Below are 24259 nucleotides of genomic sequence, written 5' to 3'. Positions count from 1 at the left end.
CCCTTATATGAGTCTGTACCCCACATGGTCCACCCCGGTCAATAAAGTCTGGACACGCCACTGGTCTACAACAACTAATTTCCGTTGACTGACTCGCAGGCTATAACAGTGCTTAGTTCCACACTGTGCCCTCTCCTCCCTCCTCCTGCTCTCTCTCCTGCCTTCCTCATTTCCTCTGAAGAAGTATCTGTTCAAAGAGTGGAGGCACAGAAAACAGAGTGCGCCACGAGAACTCGCTTAAAGCGCAGAGAGCTTAATTAAACTGCTTCTCAACTGCTCTTAAGTAGAACAGCTTTGAGCCATTGTTTGAAAGAATCCAAATCTCCCTCTGTTCATCTAAAATTGGTGAGACTTATTGGAGAAATCCTTGAGATCTCCATCTAGTGCACATGCTTGCGACTGAATGAAAACGAGGCAGTTAAACGGCACTTAAGGACAGTTAGTTGTTGCTGGATAACTGTGGAGGTGGGCTCTAAAGGGAAAGCTCCAAGGCAGGATTTCTGAACTACTGAGCAGAGCTGATAGAATACGAGAGGGTGCAACATGGGCGCTTTGATGGTGATATTTTCTCTGCAAACAAAACAAAGGAGAAAAAGGACAGGTAGGCATTAAAGAGCAGTTTCATTTTATGACAGTCAGTGATGCTGTATAGCCTACTTTTTATACTACTACTATTTACATTAATACAAATAAAATTAATATTGATTATTTGGATTAATATTGATATTAACTCTGTAAAACACGTGGTCTTAATACTTGTTAAATTACACAGACATACTGTATTTGGATGTAACAAAAATTGTTTACGCACACTAATAAATTTTTATTTTCATATATGTGTTTTCAGAATATAAGATGTTAGTGTTGTTCCTCTGGTGTAATTTCCCCCGGATAAAAGTGTGCACTATCAGAGAGTGCTGCCATGATATTCAAGCTCTTATACTTCTTTGTTGAACTCCAAAGGGCGGTTTCCTCAAAAGAAAGTTGTGCAATATTCTCTTTGGAGAAATTAGTCAATGGATAATTATAAAGAAGACATTTTTGAGCGGAATAAGAAATTATTTATGGTAATTTTTCTTACAGTTCTTTAATCTATATTGATAATATTAACTTTCTTTTGTGTGTAAAAGAACCTTTTGAAATTCTGTATTTAAAGGGATGAGGATAAATGCTTTCCAGCATTAATTTAGAGAATGGACCATTAGTGATGTGGTGCTAGATTTTATAGGAACTCTTTATGGAATATCTGCCGAGCCATCAGGCTGTGAAATTAAATTCCATTCACCTTCCTCATAATCCATATAAATCTCACGTCACACACTTCAACCTACATTGTGGCCTCACTCGAGAGGATTTTTGGATTTTAGTGTGTTGTTACTGTGGTCAGGAGGACCCGGAGGACTTGGCCTTTCATGTTTGTTTTAATATTAAATCTTAGTGAGCAGAAACTATTGCTGTGCACAAGAAGCTTTTAGCTCTACCCTATACTGTACCTCTATATGGTTCAAGCGTATAATGATTAAAATTAGTGATTTTGTACTGCTTCATTACATAATGGTAAAGTATAAAGAGGAGAATATCTGCTTTTAAATTGTTTAATAGAATACAGAAGATTCTGAAATCTATACTGTCCTGGTTACTTTACTATCTGTCATTTTAGAGACTATTTTTAAAGGTTCCAGTTATAGCAGTAAAGCTTGTGTTTTGTTACATATATTACCAACTTGAAACTGCATTAGTACAATATGTTATTTCCAAATGTTTTCCACCTAAATCTGGACCCAATATACCGAATTTACACAGGCAAGTGCCACCATGAATCGTACATTTTCATGCCCCTTAAAATCGCCTGCGCTGTGCCATTGACAATCTTCGGCTAATGAGATACTATATTTGCACAGAAGTAAGTATAATAACCAGAGATGTCATAAAATATAAATATATGAATTATTGAACAGCACATTATTTTATCTATAAATCTTTGAGGTATCGATATATTAAAATCAGCCAACATTTAAATAAAAATAATTTGCCTAATTTGTGTGATTTTAATTCACCTCCAGTTCCATTCCATTCAATCTAGTCTGACGTAATAGCTTTGAGAGACCACAAGGGGGCGACATAACATTTACTGAAAGTCGGCCAAATTTTTTAATTTTGAAGGTTTTTGTAATTCTTCAAGAATTAACAAAAGTATGTGGATGAGTTTGCAGGTTAGTTTATGAAACTGTGCAAACTGAACAATTAGAAATTGCGAGGTTTATTATGCAATTTCTCTGTGTGTAGCTTTGAAGAGGTTTTATTCAAGCCTTCCAACCACAAAAAGACATACTTGTAACTGCAAATACATTGTGTAGGCTCTATGAAAGATACTTATACACAATATATAACCCAGCAATGACTAGAGTAAATAATCTTTGTCCTTTGATAATGTTTTAGGTTGAATTTAACAACTATGTGACAACTATGTGAGTTGAGCTCAATGGCACTGCAGAATTTTTAATAGTATCTTGAGACAGCTAGCCTATGGTGTGTGTATGAACCTTCATAGAATATAATTGTTTTGAATTTTGACATCCACCAGACGTGTCTGGTGTGCGACCTATTTTAAATAACCCTTCCGCTCACACTTTGCCAAAGTTGTATTGAGAAATATGTTTTAAAAGACCTATGAAAAAATCCTGAATAATATTGATAAACATCTGGAAAATCTTCGGATTATTCCAAGTTTAGAAATAACGCTGTTTCTGTTGAAGGCGCATATGCACACAACTGTAGTTCCACCTTCAACCACTGGAAGCAGTTTGGAAAGCATAGACCAATTTAAAGGTGCACTCAGTAGCTTTTGTCTTTTTGTCATCTCGGACTTACACTGACACCTAGCGGCTTGGATGCAGAATAATTTAAAATCAATAGTTTTCAGTTTAAGATGCCATTGTAGAAATTTAGTACTCACAGTCAGCCTTGATTACTTTAATCAGTGAGTGAAAGTGTCAAATAACATGATGGTTACTGAGATTAAGTGAGTAGTATTTGGCTGGTCATGTGATTCTAACATGGCAGCCCCCATGTCCGGACCTTCTCCATGTAGAATAAAACTGATAAGATTGGAGTCTTCATTTTACTGTAAGAGGTCATGATTTCCTACATATTTTACAAAATTACAATTCATGTCTTTAAGGGTTAAACTTCTCTAATGCGGAAAAAATGACTCAGTACGCATGTAAGCAAAGAAAACATTCAACCTCCTTTCACAGATTTCCCCATGAGATCAGACTTCATGAACAAACATTTTTGCATGATGTGTGGATTATTGGTTCTGGTCAAAATAATTTATTAGTAATTTTTTATTTGTAGAAATGTAAATATATGCAAAATGTCTTCTAGCTTCAGACCTGCCACAACTGAGATGTAAAATATATTCAAGTGTCACCTTCTATATTCAAATCTAAAGGAAATGCTACAATTAATGAAAGTAACTAATTTAGTGTATGGACACATAGTTTTTGGGTAAAAAATCCTATACTAATAGTAATGGAAAATTGAAATCGAATGCAAATCATGACAAAATACAATGATCAGTAGGCTAGAATATATCATAACATCCTCCTTCATCCTTTCCCATGTGAAATAGTTTTGCAGTTTCACTTCAAAGAGCACCTCCTCCAGAATCAATCTTCTGTAAGGTCCAAGTGTTTCCTGTGGACACACTGGTAAAAATCTGGAATGCTGTTCGGATTATCACAGGATGTCTGACAAAACATGAGCTGTAAATATATGTCCCACAGTGAAAAACAGCATGTTTTTCTCTCTGAATAGCCTGAGTGTTGCTTAGAAGTGTTGACTGCTTATTTAAGTTTTCTGGTCTGTCCATTCATAGACATAGAAACGTCACCACAGGTCACATTAGGACACTGTTTCCCAACCTTTTTTCTGCCAAGGCACACTTTTTATGACTAAAACATTCTATGGCACACCACTATCCCACATAGGCTAACCATCGTCAATATTTTTCCTTTTCAAGAACTTGTCCATGTATTCTGTCCGTCTTAGTAATGTGTTTACTTGTAATGTTTGAAATTCAGCTATGCAAAAAACAAGTCACATCCAGTGCTTGCATTAGACTTTCTCATCGGCCCTCATTTTGACGGACAGGGGCATAAAAATTCCATTATAATCTATTATTACCCTTCATTTTAATTTTCATATTTTAATGACATTGAATAGATTCTATTTTTGTTCACATTTTCGTTTTAATCATGAATTTACAGGATGATCATATAGCAGATTATGCATTTATTTATTTATGAAGAGAACAGATGAAAAACAGAGACACCACACAAAGCAGATTAATGTTTTTTCCCCCCGCAGTGACAATGGAGGCCACTAAAATATGAACAACGCAATATTACAAAAACAAATACGATTAAAATATGAACAAAACACGTAAAAAATTAACTGAACAGAACTCAATCGACAACTCAAACCTTCCTCCTGGTCCGCATCGACGGGTGCTCGTCTGTGCGTAATCAAACGCAAGGGAGACTGATGCTGAGGTAATTTTCATTAGATTTTGCATCTTTGCCTCGGACAGATGACTTCTCATGGCAGTTTTAATTTGGTTTTGGAGGCTGAACCCAGCGCCAAGAGCCACATCGCATCGCAAGAGTTGCAGAAAGCATCAAAGAGGGGCGATTTTACGAGTTTGCCACGTAAAAAGCAGGAGGTGTGCACAATAAATATTGAAAACATGTATTTGGAAGAGAGAAAAAAAGCTTGCAATTGCTTTGATAGCAGAAAGTAATAAAAAGACTTGTTTATGTTTAGGTCGAAGCGTTTTCTTGGTGAATTTAAATTAGTTCAATAGCTGGAGTCTCTGATATTCGGAAACGATAAGGTTATATTTCATTAAAAGAACTTGAGACATTCAATGTCTCCACAAATTTGGACAGTTTTTAAATATTTCTTGTTGCTTAGTTCTCTCAAAGATATTGTTAGTGAAGTGTGAAAAACACTTTGGTGTAACGTCACTCCATAGACTTCAATGTATTCTGCATTGCTGACGCGAGTCACGTGAAAGACCCTTAAAGCGTATAAATATCACTCACTTTTGCACATGAATCCTTGCTCTGAACAATCACAAAAGTGACCAATTATGCTTTCAGAATGGCGAATTTCTCTGAAAGGTCAGGAGTTTGGATCCCTGAAATTATAATTATTTTTTTCTTGCATTTATTTCTTTTGTGGAATTTAATAATTTTCCATGGCACACCTGACAATATTTCACAGCACAGCGGCACAGTGTTTTGGAAACACTGCATTAGGACACCATTGTTAACAATAGTTTACAATAATAGCAGGGATGAAAATTTAGCATAATATATGATTTCATGATTTTTTTGCCTTCGCCAGTGATCTTCTTAAAAAAAAAAACACTTCTTAAATGAAGCTCTGGGATGTGAAGATTGAAGTGTAGTGAGTAAATGTGTAACAGGTACTGTATATCTATAGGGAAGGTTGTATACAGTATAGTGGCTCATTCCCAACCTATATTTTACAGTTTGGGAACAAAATGAATGGGCAGACCTGGTCCTTTTCCTAGGCAATAGATCATAAAGAAGACAGTTTTGTGCATTGTAAGCAGAAATCAAAGGAACCCAGATTTCCACAGTGGGATGTTTGCAGTATGTTTGGACTAGGTTTATTTGAACATGTATATATAAATACATATTGCTGTTTGCACTTCTGGTTAGATGCTCACTGTATTTCATTGACTGTACTCTGCACAATGACAATAAAGTTGAATCTAATCAAATCTAATCTAAAAATAGTACTAAATTTAACCATTGTATCATAGGTTCTTTGAAAGACCATAAAAATACCATAGTATATGACTATGCTAATCATTCAAGACCATCATATATATATATATATATTAAAGTACTATGGTTGTACTTTCTGAAACCATCACTGAACCATATTACCACAACAGTACATTGTGTAGTACCAGTCATCCCCACTCTCAGTAAGCAATGAAGTTACAGCATCACAAATTATATTATATTGACCAATACAGATAAAAATGTATTGCAATTAGACTCTATCTTTTCTTTCTTTCTTTCTTTCTTTCAGTTGGCTTTTGTCTTCCTTTTCAGTGGGCCTTCCTTGCTTTTTCCTTTCATCCTTCCTTCCTTCCTTCCTTCCTTCCATTCTTTACAGGGGACTTATGTCTTTCTTCACCCTTTTTAGTGGCTTCCTTCCTTCCTTTTCAGTCAGCTTCTGCCTTCCTTCCTTCCTTCCTTCCTTCCTTCTTTCCTTCCTTTTCAGTGGACTTCTTACTTTCTTCATTTTCAGCTAGCTTTGTCCTTCCTTCCATCCTTTCTTCCTTCCTTCATTCCTTCCTTTTCAGTGGAATTCTTACTTTATTTCTTCATTTTCAGTTGGATTCTTCCTTCCTTCCTTTTCACAGGGCTTCTTTATTTCCTTCTGTCTCTTTCTTTATTTCTTTCAGTTTCCTACTTCCTTCCTCCCTCCCATCCTTCCTTCTTTACTTCTTTTTCAGTGGGCTCTTTCCTTGGTAGACTTATTTCTTTCTTCCTTCCTTTTCAGAGGTTTTTTTTGTTTTTTCTTTGTTCTTTCTTTTTATTGTATTTCTTTCTATCTTTCTTGCTAGCTTGCTTGCATTCTGTCACAGTCTCTGCCTTCTTTATGTCTTCTCTAATGTTTATAAATGTCATTAATACATAATTGCACATGAAAGCATACAGATTCTTTGATACAGTGATGATCAGAGTCAGAATCAAAGTTTTATCACATTGTTGCAATATAGCTATTATTTTCTGTTCAACTCTTCCTTACAGCATTTTCCTTTGTTGTTCTACCATATGAAATAATATTGTAGAGGTCTGTGGCATTTTCCATAGCAAACGTTTAATGTCAGACGATGATTTGTTTCAGTTTTTTGTGTGTCTGTATGCACATGTTTTTGCATGTGTTCTTGTGTACACATCTATGAGTATGACTCATGAAAACATAGAGAAGTGCATGCGATGAGTGTGTCCACTTATGTGAGAACACAAGAGAGTATGTCAGATAGTCCTCCATGTCCCGCTATAAGAGTGCATCCAGTAGGCTTTGATGATTGTGCCTGCCTGCTTTTAGAAACACTGAACAGAAAGGTTTAGAGCCACTCTACTCCCACTCTAATGCTTGACATTAATTTGCCAGCCAGTCTGTCCGCCATCTCAAGAAACTCTGTTTAACCAGTGCCATTCCAACATCACATACTATCCCAATACATTACACAAAATATACTTTTGTTTTTGATGTGTACTCCAATATAATTATTTAAGTGTAAAGTCAGCCTCCAATCCACAGTGTGATTCATCTGTGAGTGGAGGACTGTTCATGTGTGTTTCTGTCCTCACACATTGAAGAAGGATCTTGTGTCAGCACTAACACACGCTGTTCTCTCAGTGTGTTTGCTAATTGATTTGGTTTCTCTCGTAGACTGCAGGGGAGTGAAAGGGATGTGCTTCTGGCCACATTTCAGTCATGGCCCTTCTGGTGTTTACACTTATAAACAGGGCAAAAAGAACAAGCACGACTTTCCACCACAGGCAGAGCAGCTGTCACTTGGAGCAAGCAGAGTTTATATATACAAGTCCATGCAGTTATATAGCCACACTGAGCATGCATTTACAGAGTTCAACATTTCACAGTAAAATGTACATGTTCAAAAACTTTGTGATAGCTAATGGAATCGCAGAGCATGCGTCCTCTTTATACCCATACACAATTCATCAAGATGTGAATTTTCACTTGATTCTTTCTTCTCTGTATAGTTAAAATAGGGCAACACCTGTTCAAAATATAAATAGGGATTACTTAATGGCTCACACCTATCAAGACAAACTCACTATGTCCTTACTTTAATGGTAGCATTGTACAGTGATGGTAACACAAGCTAATACTACTACCATATTTATAAATCATGGTTACATTAAATGGTTCTGCAAAGAACAGCTTGCTGTTATCTTTTGGTAATTTGTGTTTGTGTCATGCACATTTCTTTTTCCTTCTTATCATGTATCTAATTCTTGCTCACATAACTCCCAAAACCCAGTTTTCTAAATGCATATGACTTAGCAGAACCCCATGTATAGGCCTATTGATAAAGCAGTCCAAGAATGTTGTGGTTAAATGAAGCCGTTAAATTTGCATTTAAATTGAGCCTTTGAGTGCTTTAGTTTAAAGCCTGTTTTAATTCAATCCTTTCCCATGTGACTTTCAAATGTATTTTATTTTAAGGTTATTCATGGGTTTCAATGAGAGGCCATTAAATTACATGTTTGGCCTTGGATCAACATCTGTCATCCCACTACGGTTGCCTATCACGTATAGAAATGGGCTTAGCTACGCTTGCGTAGCCATGCATGCTAAGATGTAAAATTAGGGGAGATAGAAACATCTCACCGTCCATCACTTTAGAAAGAATTCTAGATATGATTGTAATATTTGTTCTGAAAATAATTCACATGATCTTACACTATAAAATAAATGCAGATAATGTAAAATTAAAGGGATAGTTCACCTAAAAATGAAAATTCACTCATCATTTACACATCCTCATGCCATCCCATAGTTGTATGAGTTCTGTTCATCAGCAGAACACAAATGAAGATTATTAGAAGAATATTTCTGCTCTGTTGGTCCAAAAATGATATTAAGGAAACATATTAATCCATGCGACTCCAGTGGTTAAATCCATGTTTTCAGGAGTGATATTATAGGTGTGGGTGAGAAACAGATCAATATATAAATCCTTTTTTAAATCTCCACTTTCACTTTTACATCTGAAAGGCACATGTGGTGCCTGTTAAGTTTCAGTTTCCCTTCTGAAAGGGAAAGTGAGAGTGGCTATTTGGAGTAAAAAAACATTTACATTTTTATCAAATACAATAAATTATTTAAAGTGTTAAAGTATCTTGATCATTTTGGGTTCAAAGCATTAAAGCTATGTACGAGTATGTATTCAATACACTTTGTAGGAAGTGGATTATTTTTATTATATAATTTCATTTTAGAATTATTCTGTTTCTGATGATGTCTTATTCAATTCCCACAAAGTTTCTTGAAAGAAATGAAAAAAATAAAATAATAAATGCTGTGTTAGCCCAGCTGCTTTTTACATATGGGCCAAATTCAGATTCAGCATTAGCCGACGTTGTTCAGATGCGTTTCTAGACTTCAAAAACAGATGAAATGCGGTACAAATGCGTACCAACCTGTATAATTGATAACCAAATGATATATTCCAAGTCTAGATAAACGTTTTAATGCAAAGAGTAACTTGACAAGAGATTTGATTATAATGACTGATAAACACCCCCCATTTGTAACATAAAGCCCCCCACCCCCAATTTGCTCTGAGCTCCCCTGGCATCCTTTGAACGCCCCCATTTAGAACCCCTGGTGTAGGGGAATAAGGCTTTGATATCAGCCTGCTGGAAGTACTCTGCAATTTTTGTTCCAAGCTATAAAAAGACAACATAAAGAAAGCCAAGAAAAAAGGTTAAATGAATAAATAAAAACAGACTATATACAATTTTTTATCTCAGAACTGCTTTTTATTTATTAACAGTTACCTTATTTTTTCCGAGATTAGATAGATAGATAGATAGATAGATAGAAAGAAAGAAAGAAAGAAAGAAAGAAAGAAAGAAAGAATGAATGAATGAATGAATGAATGAATGAATGAATAACCTAAAGTCCTAAAGAGCATGCGAGTTGACATGTGAACAGAAAGTGTCATAGAAGCACCACAAAATGCTTTTAGCGCCACACAGTGGGCATTTCACCTCAGAACAGTCCTGAAACGTGTAATGAACCACATCATTTTATTTTGCAAAACCTTTACCAGTCACACAATGTTTGTCGCATGGGACAAGGCACTCATGAATTGCAATGTCAGAGCACCCAGCCCCTTGAGACATAATAGTACTTGCACTTGAGTAAAGTATAAATCCCAAATAACTAAAAAAAATGTCGGCCATTCGGCCACGTTTCGGGTTTCAATCCAGTATATGGGTTTAAAAAAAAAAGTTTTAAAAGCATAATTGATGATAACCTGGAAATTATAATTTTCTCCCTGGAGACTGGGCATTTCCCAAATCCATTGAAAGGGGCTGTTGTTAAACCACAGCTCAAAAGCATTCTTGGTCCTTCCATCCAATCCTTTGTGCTTCCTATTAGACTTTTTTCTCCCAAAGCAAAACTCTGAATAACAAGTGTAATCTTCATAGAACCTCAGAAGAATACTTGTAGTTTTTCACAAGATGACTGTATATACAGGTCTCTGAATTACTAATTGTGAGCTATGTGCAAGATAAACTTGCGTTATAAAATAGTCTTGCTCTTTCCTGTATTAGTCACTCGGGGGCAGCAAAGTCCTGTAGCTCCACTTCTATTGGCTCAACTTTAGTTTGAGACTAACTTTAGTCATTTAAAATGCATATCTATTTTATTACTTTGATTTCCATCATCCTGCTCTAAAACTTACTTATTTTTCCTGTTTCACTCATTTGTATTCATATTTAATGTGTGTGTCTATTGCTCACACTCCAAAACAAATTAATTAAAAAGTAAATATGTATTAGGTTGTTTTGTATGGCTAGTGGTCTCTAGGAATATTATGGAGGGCATTCATTGTTTTCAACACTCAACAGACTCTCTGGATACAGGCATGTTCATCAAGTGTTAAGAATCCAGTGCTAAGCTGATTAGGGACCATTGGGGAAGTATAATTATTTTTCGGCTCTGCTATCTAAATGTTATGTGTCCTGTTTCTTCTTCACACAACTACTTATACAAAATTATGAATTCCTTTCTCTGTTTTTTTTTTTTTAATTTTTTAAACAAAATGGTGTAAATGTCTCTTTGTCTAGCATTAGTTTCTGAATTACTGATTACTAATATTAAGATGAACACATCATTCAGGTTGATTATGAGCTTGGTCTGTATTTATTTCATGTAATTATTTAGACTAAACATGCAAACTAACCTTTTTATTTTAATGGGACATTTCACCCAAAACTGTAAAAGCATTTCCTCATAAAGAAGCTCATAAAGATACATTTTTAATACAGCTATTTTCCATACAATGACATAGTATGTAAAAGAGTTCATAGTGACCACATCTGTCTAGTTCCAAAAAGGACAAAAAGCATAAATGTTGTCAATACGACCCAAGTTTTCTGAAGCAATACTATAGCTTTATGTGAAGAACAGAAAGAAAATTAATTTGTGCTTGGATTAAAAATGGCAGCGCATCGTGTCAAGTTTATGTTATTGACAGCAAAATGCCATTGCTTCTATTCTTTTTTACATGTGTTGTAAGCAAACATGATGGACCACTTGAGAGCTGCGGCAAAGGGGAAGATTTTCAATAAATAAGGATTTAAATGTCAGTCTGTTCTTCAAACAAAGCGATGAAATGAGACTTTAGAAGTCTCAGAATATAGCGTATTAGTCACATTAACTACTATGACATAAACTACTACACATTAACTTTTATGGTGAGGTGTTCAATATAGTCACACAGAACGTCAGCATGTTGTTTCCGAGAGTTACCCTAGGATCTCATATCAGACATTTTTACATGGGCTCCAATGTGTTTATCTTCCCTTGTGGCATGACTAAAAGTGCGTTGCATCAGCAGCGTAGGAGACCTGGGTTCGAATCGCTCGTTAAAACCAGGAAGTAATCATGTTTTCATTATCAGTGACAAGTTCGATTTGGAGGTTGCTTTTTCCTCTCTAACATTTCATTTTACTTCACTGATGGTTAGATTTACAGTTACAGTTTATAAAAATATACATTCCTCTTCACTGTATTACAGCCTGTACATCTGAAAACAACCTGCTTAACAACTCGCTTTTGGCGACCCCCCGTGGAGATTACATTTAAAAAATGGAGCTCACAAATGCCGATACACCCAACAAAGCAGTGTTTCAAATATCGTTAAGCATAGACCAATTTTAACCTAAAGAAAAGTCAACCTATTCTTTCAGATTTCATGTGAGATCAGTCTAGAGACGTCACAGCATACATTTTTGGGTAAACTATTCCTTTAACTGGACTCTTCCTTTTTAGGTCTTCTTCTCAAACTAATAAAAAAAAGTAGAAATCAGACCTCATTTAGTATTATGTAAGTGATATATATATATATATATATATATATATATATATATATATATATATATATATAGTATATATATAGATATAATGAATCTAGATTTAAAGATTCTAACAATCCACATTCAACCCAATCATTTGAGTCATCTAGCATGCATCTACTGACCTTTACAGCTACATTTATCAATCTTTGGCCTTGAATTTTTCATGATGGAAACTCGCAAAGAAAGTTTAATCATGGTCTGATCATAGCAATGACCTCTATGTAGTAGGCCTATGCTTGCAGTCTTTGCCATTAGGGTGCTATCTGTTACCATTTTATTTGTAGCAGCTGAGCTCTTTCTAAATATAGGGCACTGATGGCAGCCTTTGTGTGGCTAGCTAACGTAATCACTCAGACAGGACAGCCTGTATGTGTGTGTGTGTGTGTGTGTGTGTGTGTGAGTGAGTGTGTCTGTGTGTGTGTGTGCGCGTGTTTTTGTGATATACCAGGACAATTTTGTAAGTTATAAACTGGTAATCACAAGGTTATTATGCTATAAATGTGATTTATGAGGACATAGACTAGTGTCCCCATATTTCAAATCGCTTAAAAATCATACTAAACAATGTTTTATTGAAAATGTAAATATGCAGAAAGTTTCCTGTGATGATTAGGGTTAGGGGTTGTGTTAGGTTTAGGGGATAGAATCTATAGTTTGCACAGTATAAAAATCATTATGTCTATGGAAAGTCCTCATAAGGATAGGAAAACAAACATGTGTGTGTGTGTGTGTGTGTGTGTGTGTGTGTGTGTGTGTGTGTGTGTGTGTGTGTGTGTGTGTGTGTGTGTGTGTATGTGGGCAGGTTTAAGTGGTTTAGGAGGACTTTTTTTAGGTTAGAAACTGGAAATTACATGGGTATTATGCTGTAAATGTTGTAGAAGAGGACATTTCTAGAGTCCCCATAATTCAAATCGCTTAAAAACATACTAAAATATGTTTTAATTACATTTTTTTGTGAGGGTTAGGGGATATAATCTATAGTTCATTCAGTATAAAAATCATTATGTCTGTGGAGAGTCCTCATAATGATAGCTGCACCAACATGTGTGCATGTGCGTGTTTGTGTTTATTGTATCTGAGACACAGGTATCTTTCTTTCTCACCTGTGTACAGTGACAGGAAAGTGTGAATGAAATATTTTCACTTGGGAATATTGTGTGTATGAAGACACAGCTTCATTTTTGTGCTTATTTATATGGATCCTTTTGTATTCTGTGTTCCTATGGATACCACGATTTTGATACATCTTGATTTTTTTATCTAATTGAGATTAAACGGTACAGTGTGTGTTCTTTGGAGAATGCATGCCCAGCATGCACATGTAACATGCATGAACACAATAGGACAAATAATTAAAATGCATTGGAGGCACATGGAGCAATCAGAATCTGGTTGTGCTAATCTTTAGTCACAGTTTGTGGTCTTGACTGCACATGATTGGCTGTGTTGGAAATATCTATACGAGTGAAAAATGCTTAATTGAAAATTGTATTAAAAACTTTTTCACCTGTAGTTTTTGTTCCTAATAAGAAATTAAAAGCTAGTGTGCAAGGAATAGTCATGGAGTGATATCATGATTACAATATAATAGTAGCTGTTTTTGTTATTTTCTGCTGTTATGCAGAGTGTTTCACTGAGATTAAATATCTGTGCTCTCTTAGTTCCCCCATGTCCTTCATAAACATTTAAACATCACCAAAAGGTTAACCACAAGATGTTGTTATTTTAATATGACCTTCAGGTGTACTCACAAAGCAAAGCTCAAAAAATATTGTATGACTGCTCGTACGAACAGGTACGACTTCTACACCAACCTACAAACAACATTTCAAATCGACCCAATACATGCATCAGATTTTAGCTAGCCTTCTATCCAACACTTCATTTTAAGAAAGGAAACATCTGGAAAAAATGTTGCTACTCATTTCATATTAATTAATGCAGAACAAATGACTCATGAATGTCAATAAGCTGTAATACGCTTCCCTCATCTCATTCAAATTATTTAATTAAGTACATCAAAATTATCATCCATGTAATTAATTAGATTAAAACATTTTATCAATTGACAGCCCTAGTTATTATGACTTCTTTTGAAGACCGTTTTGGACTTCCCCGTAGGATCTTAAAGGACCATTTTGGCTTTTGCTCTTTGTGCTAAAGTAAAACATTATTAATTTTAGATGGTTTGTCGAAAACTGATAAAAAGATTCTGACAACTACTCTTCATTCCTTGCAAAAAAGAAAAACATGTTTTTACTCATACAGGAATGCTGTTATTTCCCTAAAATTATATTTTAGTGTGCCAACCATTCTTAGTGACCTCAAAACACACCTAAGAGCACACAATACTGCTTACAGTGTACACTTTTTTATGTGGCAAATTGTTGAAAATTAAGGCATGTTCCAGCAATCTGGTAGCTGCTGGAAATGATGGCATTTGCAGGCATTTCAACTTCATGTTTAAAGCTGAGGTGTGTCATTTCTGTGTCATTTGCAGAACCAAATGGAATTGAAGAATAACCATTTTCAAGGAGGCTTCCCAAAACACAGTCATTTGTTTGGACAAACAGATTGTCCCGCCCCAAACTAATGTCATTAATTAAGCCAGTGTTGCTGGGTTGGGCTAGTTTGGATGCTCAAACATACAGAGCAATGTTTTGCAATGCCACAGTCAGTAAGTTTGCATGCACTTTATTATTGTAGCTCGACTTTTTCCAATATGTATACACTTTTACCACAATTGGAGTCTGCGTTTTGCGCATGCTCCAAAAGATGGAGGTGACGTGTGACCTGTGTTTAATCCAGTGCATTTAAAGTCCTTCAAATATTTGATTACTTATTATATCATTTACATATATGTGTTTGGCAGACGCTTTTATCCAAAGCATTTTACAGTGCACTTATTACAGGGACAATCCCCCCGGAGCAACCTGGAGTTAAGTGTCTTGCCCAAGGACACAATGGTGGTGGCTGTGGGGATCGAACCAGCAACCTTCTGATTAACAATTATGTGCTTTAGCCCACTACGTCACCACCACTGCGTATCATGGACAGACAGTAGCTCTACTATGAAAAACTGCTGTAGCTCAATTATAACTGCACATGTAAATGTACTGACTGTTTACACTTTTTGAGGAAATCAGTCTGGCTTCTCTTTGCATACTAAGCTGGGACAGCCTTTAACTTTATCACTGGTTAATATTACACACCTGAGTTGTCCAGCATGTTCAGTACTTGCTGTGCAAAAATGGATTAAAAAAGCACAATTTACTGACTTTGTGACTTTGGAGTTTCTGCCAATTACTGGAGAGGTGGCAAGCTTACTTCTAATTTAATAGTAACAATACACCTTCATTAGCAGACAAATCAAAAGGCCTCTCGTTCTAATCAAATCCACCACCATAATGTGATTACGACCATTCTAAAGAAGAAAAATGATCCTTTTCACAACAATCACTTCCCTTCTGGAGCAACTGGTTAGAAATGTTCACATAGATTGGGAGATACTTCTAAATTTAGAAGGTCTTTTTTTGTAGCATTGAAAAAGGCTTATGATAATGTCACCCTTGTCATCTCCTCAATAATCATCTCGATGAATGATAATACTAAGAAAACAAAACAAAACATGCAGAATAAAGACTTGTGTACAATATCCTGCTTTTTCCAGGAAAGAAGTCATTGTGACCAGTTGGGTCCTTACTTTATTTGAAACAAATCCTGTTTCCTTGACAACATATGGTCTATGTGGTAGTGCCTAGAGGTGTTCAATGCCTCTGATGGAGACATGCTTTTTTTGTGCGAAGATGTGTTTCACAAGCCTGGCTATGACACTTCACTGTACGTGCATGTCAGGTGTTATCTACACTATATGTGTGTCTGTAGGAGTAAGATAACTGGAGAGTGACATTTCGGGGAGTTTTACTATGCATTTAACCTGCATGTAGGGCTTAAGAAAAGGCTTGTCTCCTCTATGGGTTCTATTTTTTTCTGTTTTTCATTTCATATTTGGTCCCCACTTTTTAAAATAGTTTTATTCTCTCCTTCTCTCCTCATTTTTTATTTTTATTTTTTTTGTTTTGTTTTGTTTTGTTTGTCTCTTCTTTAATTTCGCTCTCCTCCCCCTGTGCTCTGCTCTCATCTGTTCTCTGGAAGAAGATACTGGTGCTTTGAATGATGTTAAAGGCAGAGCGCTTTGTCCAATGCTGTGGTCAGAGCATGACCTGACCCAGTCATAATGATGAACCTGGAGGGGCTTGAGATGATTGCGGTTCTGGTTGTGGTTGTTGTCTTCGTTAAGGTTCTGGAACAGTTTGGACTCTTAGAGACAAGCTATGATGGTAAGAAGACAGAATATTGAATTATTCTTGTGTAGCTACTGTCAATTAATTTCAAAATATAGATAGACTAAACTGTAAGGAATTTATAAGAACCTTATGCTTGTTGCTTTTGATTGTTTCTCATTTTTTCGTCACCTATATTTGAGCAATGCAAAGTCGAGGAATATAGGTCTTTTAAAGTTATTTTACCTGTTGTTGCTGAATTAGTTGTGTTAAAAATAAAGAATATAAAATCAAACCATGTTAATATATATTATATATATATATATATATATATATATATATATATATATATATATATATATATATTAATTAATAGGATGACAATGGTGTTTATCTGCTTTACAAAAAGAAATTACTTGAAAGGATTTTAGGGGTTGCTGTCCCTTTATTTGCATATACTATTCTTAGTGGCAGGAAGGAACAGTGCTCACTAGCAAGTGGTCTTTAGAAACATGCACTCTGTATGAACTGTTCTACAGCAGTTATTAGTTCTTGTTTTAATCAATAAAATGTGTACTGTATGTTGATTATCATTTCCACTGAGGACAATAAAATGTCCAACACTAAATGGTAAAATGGACTTAACTGATCTCAGTTCTACAACTTGCATATCTTCATAATTGGACTGTAATTCAATTTGATTTAAACGTGGAAAGCACTTATACCAAAATGCTCTGGAAAGAAACAGGAAGCACATATATTAAACTTATACTTTATATTTAAATGATATTGTGTGGATAACGAGATTGTAATCACATGAATTTGGACTCTATTTTTTCACATATTCAAAAACAATTTTGTAAATGGTGAAATAAAATTCTGTTTAAGGGATAGTTCACCCAAAAATGAAAGTTCTGCCATCATTTACTCACCCTCATGTTGTTCCAAACCTGAATTAATTTTATTTTTATTTTCATGGAACGCAAAAGGAGATGTTATGCAGAATCTTAGGAACTGACAGCCTCAGGCACCATTCACTTTCATGACATTATTTTTCATGCAATGAAAGTGAATGGTGACTGAGGCTGTTATTCTGCCTAATGTCTCCCTTTGTATTCCACAGAATAAGAAAATCATATAAGTTTGAAACAACATGAGGATAAGTAAATGACAGAATATAAATTTTTTGGGGTGAACTCTCCCTTTAAGAAAGAATACATAGGGCCTTATGAAATATATAAAAATGTAACTTAAAAATATATTCAGTAATAATTTGAACTATTTGTAGTTATAATTTTCTTACAAAAGAAACAATGGAATAGATTTGAGTAATTCTGAAAGCTGAAGAAATGATTAAATATAGCACAAATTAAAATAAAACCTCACCTACTGTAAATATCACCTTATGGCTTTGAAAAAGTGTTGACAACAGTGCTGCTGGCTGGGTTTCTGAAAGTGTGATACTAATTTTCTGGAATAACCTACCAAATTCAAGGCAACTTGTTACATGCTGTTTTAAAAGACTGCTTAAAATTGTTTACAGAGGTCTGAAGTTTTGCCGTACCTTCATATAGGTCAGAATTGTGTTAAACTGGCTGTCATTACCGTCTTTATCTTGTCGTGGACTGGGGTTGAGCTCATTTATAAGCTTCATGTGGGCACAGTGCCTCTTCTGAGGGTGTTTTGCCTAAATAATTTTTAATTGGAATGTAGATTAGAGATCTGTCTTTGCTTTGAGTCTGTAGTATTTTTTATTTTATTTTTTATTTCTTCAAAAAGTTGTCCTGTAAGCAGATTGTACTGTAGAGCAAATCTGGATTTATTTTGTTTTGTTTGTCTGGGATTATAAATGTGTTTATCTTGCATTGAAAGTGCATATTATAATTTTATTTTATACAGCAGTATAGTACAGTATACGTCACATTTGCTGTTCAATGTAATCTTTGTTCATTAGTTGTGCTAGGCAATTGATAAAGTGTTGTTGTAAGATTTTGAACAAACAATAGCTACTTAGTTGCTAACTGTAGCATTAATACTTTGATTTATAGTCTGTTGAGTGTGTAGATCAAGCTAATTGGACAGGTGGAGTTGGTGTGCATTATTCAAATGAATGCAATGATGGCAGCATTCCCAAGCTGAATGCACCAGGCTGCCAATAGTCAATAGTGTTGCATTTCTGCTGATTCATTATTAATATTGATTGCAATGTTTAAATAATATTTCCCCATCTTGTCTATCTGTTTAAATCCACATTGTGTGGTTGCCTTGTATAGATTGGATTTTATATGTTTAATGTGCACTACCAGTCAAAAGTTTTGAAACACTTGCCTGAAATGTTTCTCATGATCTTAAAAATCTTTTGATCTGAAGGCATACGCTTAAGTGTTTGAAATTAGTTTTGTAGACAAAAATATAATTGTGGCACCATATTAATTGATTTCATTATAAAGAACAGTACAGTATCATTCTTTTATGCTTTAAACACTGTTGATTTATTTGAATATCATTTTGTATTTCCTAGAGCAAATTTGTGCCTTCACTGATGTGCAGTTAAAAATAGATGTTTGCTCTTTTGGATGCAAATGTTCCTTTCACCCAAGTCACCTCCTCTCTGCTGGAGTGACAGTGAGTGACAGCAGTGTGCCTCCAAATGACACAGACATGACAGCAGATGAGATGAGAGCAGAGATGACAGTTTTCATAAGATCTCAAATAAAGGAAGCCTAAGCTAGTTTTAATTTGGTAAATTTTATAAAGAACTAACAAATCTGATTAAAAAGCAATTGGGTAGTTGACATAAAATACTTTTGTCCTGCAATGCTGCATGTTACATACTTCATCAATTACAATTATTTTAAAAGTCCATGGGCATTAAGCATTAATTACCCAAATACAAATGTGCATTTACAGCCATTAAACCTGCTTATTGAAGCCAATTTTTTAGCAGAATACTGTGATAACACGCATTCAATAATGAGGGTCCAACAAGTCAGTGCAAAGTACTGAAGTGAGTGACTGAGGCAGGAGGATATTGAATACGGTGGTGTTAGACCATGTGCAAATCAGTGTGAAAGCAAATGCTCACACACTGGCACCAATTAGTCACCAGTCAGGCCCAAGCACACTGCTTGCATGGCCATCTGCTGTCCTGTATATACAGTTTACTCTGATATATGTTTGTCATTGAAAGATAAAAGAAAAGCATTATCTACATTGTTCTCATAGTGTTAATGAGCATTTCATACCGTATGTTTTTGCCACAAATGAATTTCAAGAGGATTGTTTTGTGTAGAGGTGATACACTTGCAGCAATGCCTATGAGCCACATGGTGGCAATACAACAGTACATTTTATTAGTTGCCTTAAATAAATATTTAATGCCCATTTTGACTAATCTAAAATCACACCTCATCTTCTCTCCTCTTCATTTACTAGTGTTAATAATTCCATAACATGTCTTCAACCATGAAATAATAAGATAATAAATCTGCTGATGGAAAAATAGGTGGTGCATGATGATGATTGCTTGCCATATTTTACATATTGATAAATTACAATTTAAATTCATAAAATTGCATTAAATTATTTTATCATATAATCATTTTGAATTTTAACCTATACATTTAAGTGTGACTTTTCAACTACATAAAAGTTATATATACAGTTAAAGTCAGAAGTTTACATACACATAGTTTGAAGTCCACAGATTTAATATTAGCAAACTATAGTTTTGGCAAGTCATTTAGAACATCTACTTTGTGCATGACACAAATAATTTTTCCAACAACTGTTTACATTCTGATAGGAGGTGTACTGATTTGGAGGTGTACCTGTGGATTTATTTTAAGGCCTATCTTCAAACGCAGTGCCTCTTTGCTTGGCATCATGGGAAACTCAAACGAAATCAGCCAAGACATCAGAAAATAAAAAATGTGGACCTCCACAAGTGGTTCATCCTTGGGAGCAATTTCCAAAGGCCTGAAGGTACCGTTGTTCATCTGTACAAAAAAAATAGTACGCAAGTATAAACACTTGGGACCATGCAGTCATCTTACCGCTCAGGAAGGAGACATATTCAGTCTCCTAGAAATGAATTTAGTTTGGTGCGAAAAGTGCAAATGAATCCCAGAACAACAGCAAAGGACCTTGTGAAGATGATGGAGGAAACAGATAGACAAGTATCTATATCCACAGTAAAATGAGTCCTATATCGACATAACCTGAAACTGCTCCAAATCTGCCATAAAAAAGCCAGACTACAGTTTACAAGTGTACATGGGGACAAAGATCTTACTTTTTGGAAAAATTTCCTCTGGTCTAATGAAATAAATATTGTACTGTTTGGCCATAATGACCATCGTTATGTTTGGAGGAAATATGGTGAGGCTTGCAAGCCGAAGAACAGCATCCCAGCCATGAAGCATGGGTGTGGCAGCATCATGCTGTTGGGGTGATTTGCTGCAGGAGGGACTGGTGTACTTCACAAAATAGATGACATCATGAGGAAGGAAAATGATGTGGATATATTGAATCAACATCTCAACACATCAGCCAGGAAGTTAAAGTTCGGTCACAAATGGGTCTTCCAAATGGACAATGACCCCAAGCATACCTCCAAAGTTGTGGCAAAATGGCTAAAGGACAACAAAGTCAAGGTATTGGAGTTGCCATCACAAAACATTGACTTCAGTCTGATAGAAAATTTGTTGGCAGAACTGGAAAATTGTGTGCGAGCAAGGAGGCCAACAAACATGACTCGGTTACAACAGTTTTGTCTGGAGGACAGGACAAAGCTGAAATAAATAATTCTCTCTACTATTATTCTGACATTTCACATTCTTAAAATAAAGTAGTGATCCTAACTGACCTAAGACAGGGAATGTTTTCTATGATTAAATATCAGGAATTATGAAAAACTGAGTTTAAAAGTATTTGGCTAAGTTGTATGTAAACTTCTGACTTCATATACGGGTAAAGAAAATCTAACGACATCTACACAACACATACTTTCATATCCTGTTTTGCTCTATCATGTAGCTCAAACAGATTCTATAAATAATAGACCACAGGTCTGTGTGTGTGAGTTTGTGTGAGTGTGTGTGTGTGTGGGGGCAGTGGTGGCTTAGTGGTTGAAGCTCAGGGTTACTGACCAGAAGGTCAGGGGTTCAAGCCCCAGCACCACCAAGATACCACTGTTGGGCCCTTGAGCAAGGCACTTAACTCCAGGTTGCTCTGGGGGGATTGTCCCTGAAATAAGTGCACTGTAAGTCGCTTTGGATAAAAGCGTCTGCCAAATGCATAAATGTAAATGTAATGTAAAATGTGTGTGTGTGTGTGTGGGCAGGTTTAAGGGGTTTACGAGGACTTTTGTTTAGGTTACAAACTGGTAAGTACAAGCGTATTATGCTATAAATGTGGTTTATGAGGACATTTCTAGTGTTCCTATAATTTTCTAGTGTCCCTATAATTTAAATCGCTTAATCAGGATAGAATCTATAGTTTGTACAGTATAAAAATCATTATGCCTATGGAGAGTCCTTATAATGATAGCTACACCAACGTGTGTGTGTGTGTGTGTGTGTGTGTGTGTGTGTGTGTGTGTGTGTGTGTGTGTGTGTGTGTGTGTGTGTGTGTGTGTGTGTGTGTGTGTGTGTGTGAGCGTGTATTTATCACTTTGTGGGGACCAAATGTCCCCATAAGGATAGTAAAACCTGAAATTTTGGAATGGTCGGTCCCCATGAGGAAAACAGCTTATAAATCATACTAAATTATGTTTTTTGAAAATGTAAAAATGCAGAAAGTTTTCTGTGAGGTTTAGGTTTAGGGGTAGGGTTAGGTTTAGGGGATAGAATATAAAGTTTGTACAGTATAAAAACCATTATGTCTATGGAATGTCCCCATAAAACATGGAAACACTACGTGTGTGTGTGTGTGTGTGTGTGTGTGTGTGTGTGTGTGTGTGTGTGTGTGTGTGTGTGTGTGTATGTGTGTGTCTGTATGAAAGAGAGAGAAAAATGGACTGAAAACAGCACAGAGGTGTACCAGAAAGCAATGAGCAGTCAAACAATACAACTATTCATAGGTAACTTCCTGGATACCACCTACGCTCACACTAAGGAAGGTGTTAATCTGGCTATGAAAGATTGATTAAGATTGTCAGAAAACCTCAGAATGCTATCTAATAAAAAACATAGAGGTCCAAAAAACACAGAGATTAGCCTTCTTTACTGTGGAACATTTAAACAATACAAACATACACTCAGAACCAAAAAAACACAATATACCCAAAAGCAACTGACAATAATCGAGAAGTCAATCAATACAAACCAATTTTGGGACAATTGGAACAACCTGAAAAACCCATTAGACAGGGAACTTAAAAACAAAATTAAAACTCTAAATCCCAAAAAGCATCTTGACCTGATGGGATATTGAATTAAATGTTAAAATATACCAGCACTAAATTCCAATTCCAACTCTAAAACGATTCAATGTGATTCTGAGTGTAGGTTAATTCCCTGACATCTGGAGACTGGTAACACCCATCTTTAAAAATGGAGATAAATTTGTCCTGAATAATTACAGAGGCATTTGTGTGAGTAGCAACATGGGAAAATTATTTGGTAGTACAATTCATTCGAGACTTTTGAACTTCATCACAAAACACAATGTCTTGAACAGAAGATTGGAATTTTACCAAATTACCATACGTTTACACATTGCAAACGTATGGTAATTATACCAAATTAACATACCTCTGACCATATTTTCACATTGCAAACCTTAAATGAATAGCATGTTGTCCAAAATAAAGAAGTAATATTGCATGCTTTATTGACTTTAAAAAAGCATTTGATTCAATATAGCACAATGGATTATTTTACAAATGTATTGAAAGTGGCATAGGAGGTAAAACCTGTTATTAAATCATTAAATCAGTGTATACTGAAAGCAAATGTGGCATAACATTTTTCTTTCCCAGGAGTGTGGAGTGAGACAGGGTTGCTGTTTTAGCCCAACATTGTTTAACATTTACATCAACGAACAAGCAACCAGTTTGGAGTGATCTACAGCCCCAGGTCTAACATGACTCAGAAATCAAATGCCTGCTGTACGCATATGACCTGGTTCAATTGTGTCCCACTGTAAAGGGTCAACAGCAGAGCCTGGACCTGCTTGAGCAATACTGTCAGAACTGGGCCCTGACAGTAAACCTCAATAAAACTAAAATCACAACCTTCCAGAAAAGATCCAGATCCCAGGGAACGCAATGAATGTTCACATTAGGAAATAACTAAATATCACACTCATCACATTACAATAGTAGGTGGTGTGTGTATGTGTGTGTGTGTGTGTGTGTGTGTGTGAGCGTGTATTTATCACTTTGTGGGGACCAAATGTCCCCATAAGGATAGTAAAACCCGAAATTTTTGACCTTGTGGGGACATTTTGTCGGTCCCCATGAGGAAAACAGCTTATAAATCATACTAAATTATGGTTTTTGAAAAGGTAAAAATGCAGAAAGTTTTCTGTGAGGGTTAGGTTTAGGGGTAGGGTTAGGTTTAGGGGATATAATATAAAGTTTGTACAGTATAAAAACCATTATGTCTATGGAAAGTCCCCATAAAACATGGAAACACAACATGTGTGTGTGTGTGTGTGTGTGTGTGTGTGTGTGTGTGTGTGTGTGTGTGTGTGTGTGTGTGTGTGTGTGTGAGAGAGAGTATGCGTGCAGGT

The 24259-nt window shown here is 35.6% G+C and overlaps 1 protein-coding gene across 4 annotated transcripts in view; it reads left to right on the top strand.

Annotated features, from left to right (window-relative positions):
- The window catches only part of kcnip4a (potassium voltage-gated channel interacting protein 4a), a 239134-nt gene that overhangs the window by 137087 nt on the left and 77788 nt on the right, over window positions 1-24259 (top strand). Inside the window, exon 1 of one of the 4 annotated variants that reach the window (XM_052139917.1) lies at window positions 137-601. The exons of the other annotated variants lie outside the window; for them this stretch is intronic. Within the exon in view, the coding sequence (XP_051995877.1) occupies window positions 544-601 (58 nt within the window). The 5' untranslated portion in view covers window positions 137-543. Of the gene's footprint in view, window positions 1-136; window positions 602-24259 lie in introns of those variants that run through there. 4 annotated transcript variants of the gene reach the window in all.

Source organism: Xyrauchen texanus, chromosome 2, assembly GCF_025860055.1.
Source record: "Xyrauchen texanus isolate HMW12.3.18 chromosome 2, RBS_HiC_50CHRs, whole genome shotgun sequence".
In the NCBI taxonomy this organism is placed as follows: domain Eukaryota; kingdom Metazoa; phylum Chordata; class Actinopteri; order Cypriniformes; family Catostomidae; genus Xyrauchen; species Xyrauchen texanus.
This window is presented reverse-complemented; position numbering and strand designations above follow the sequence as displayed.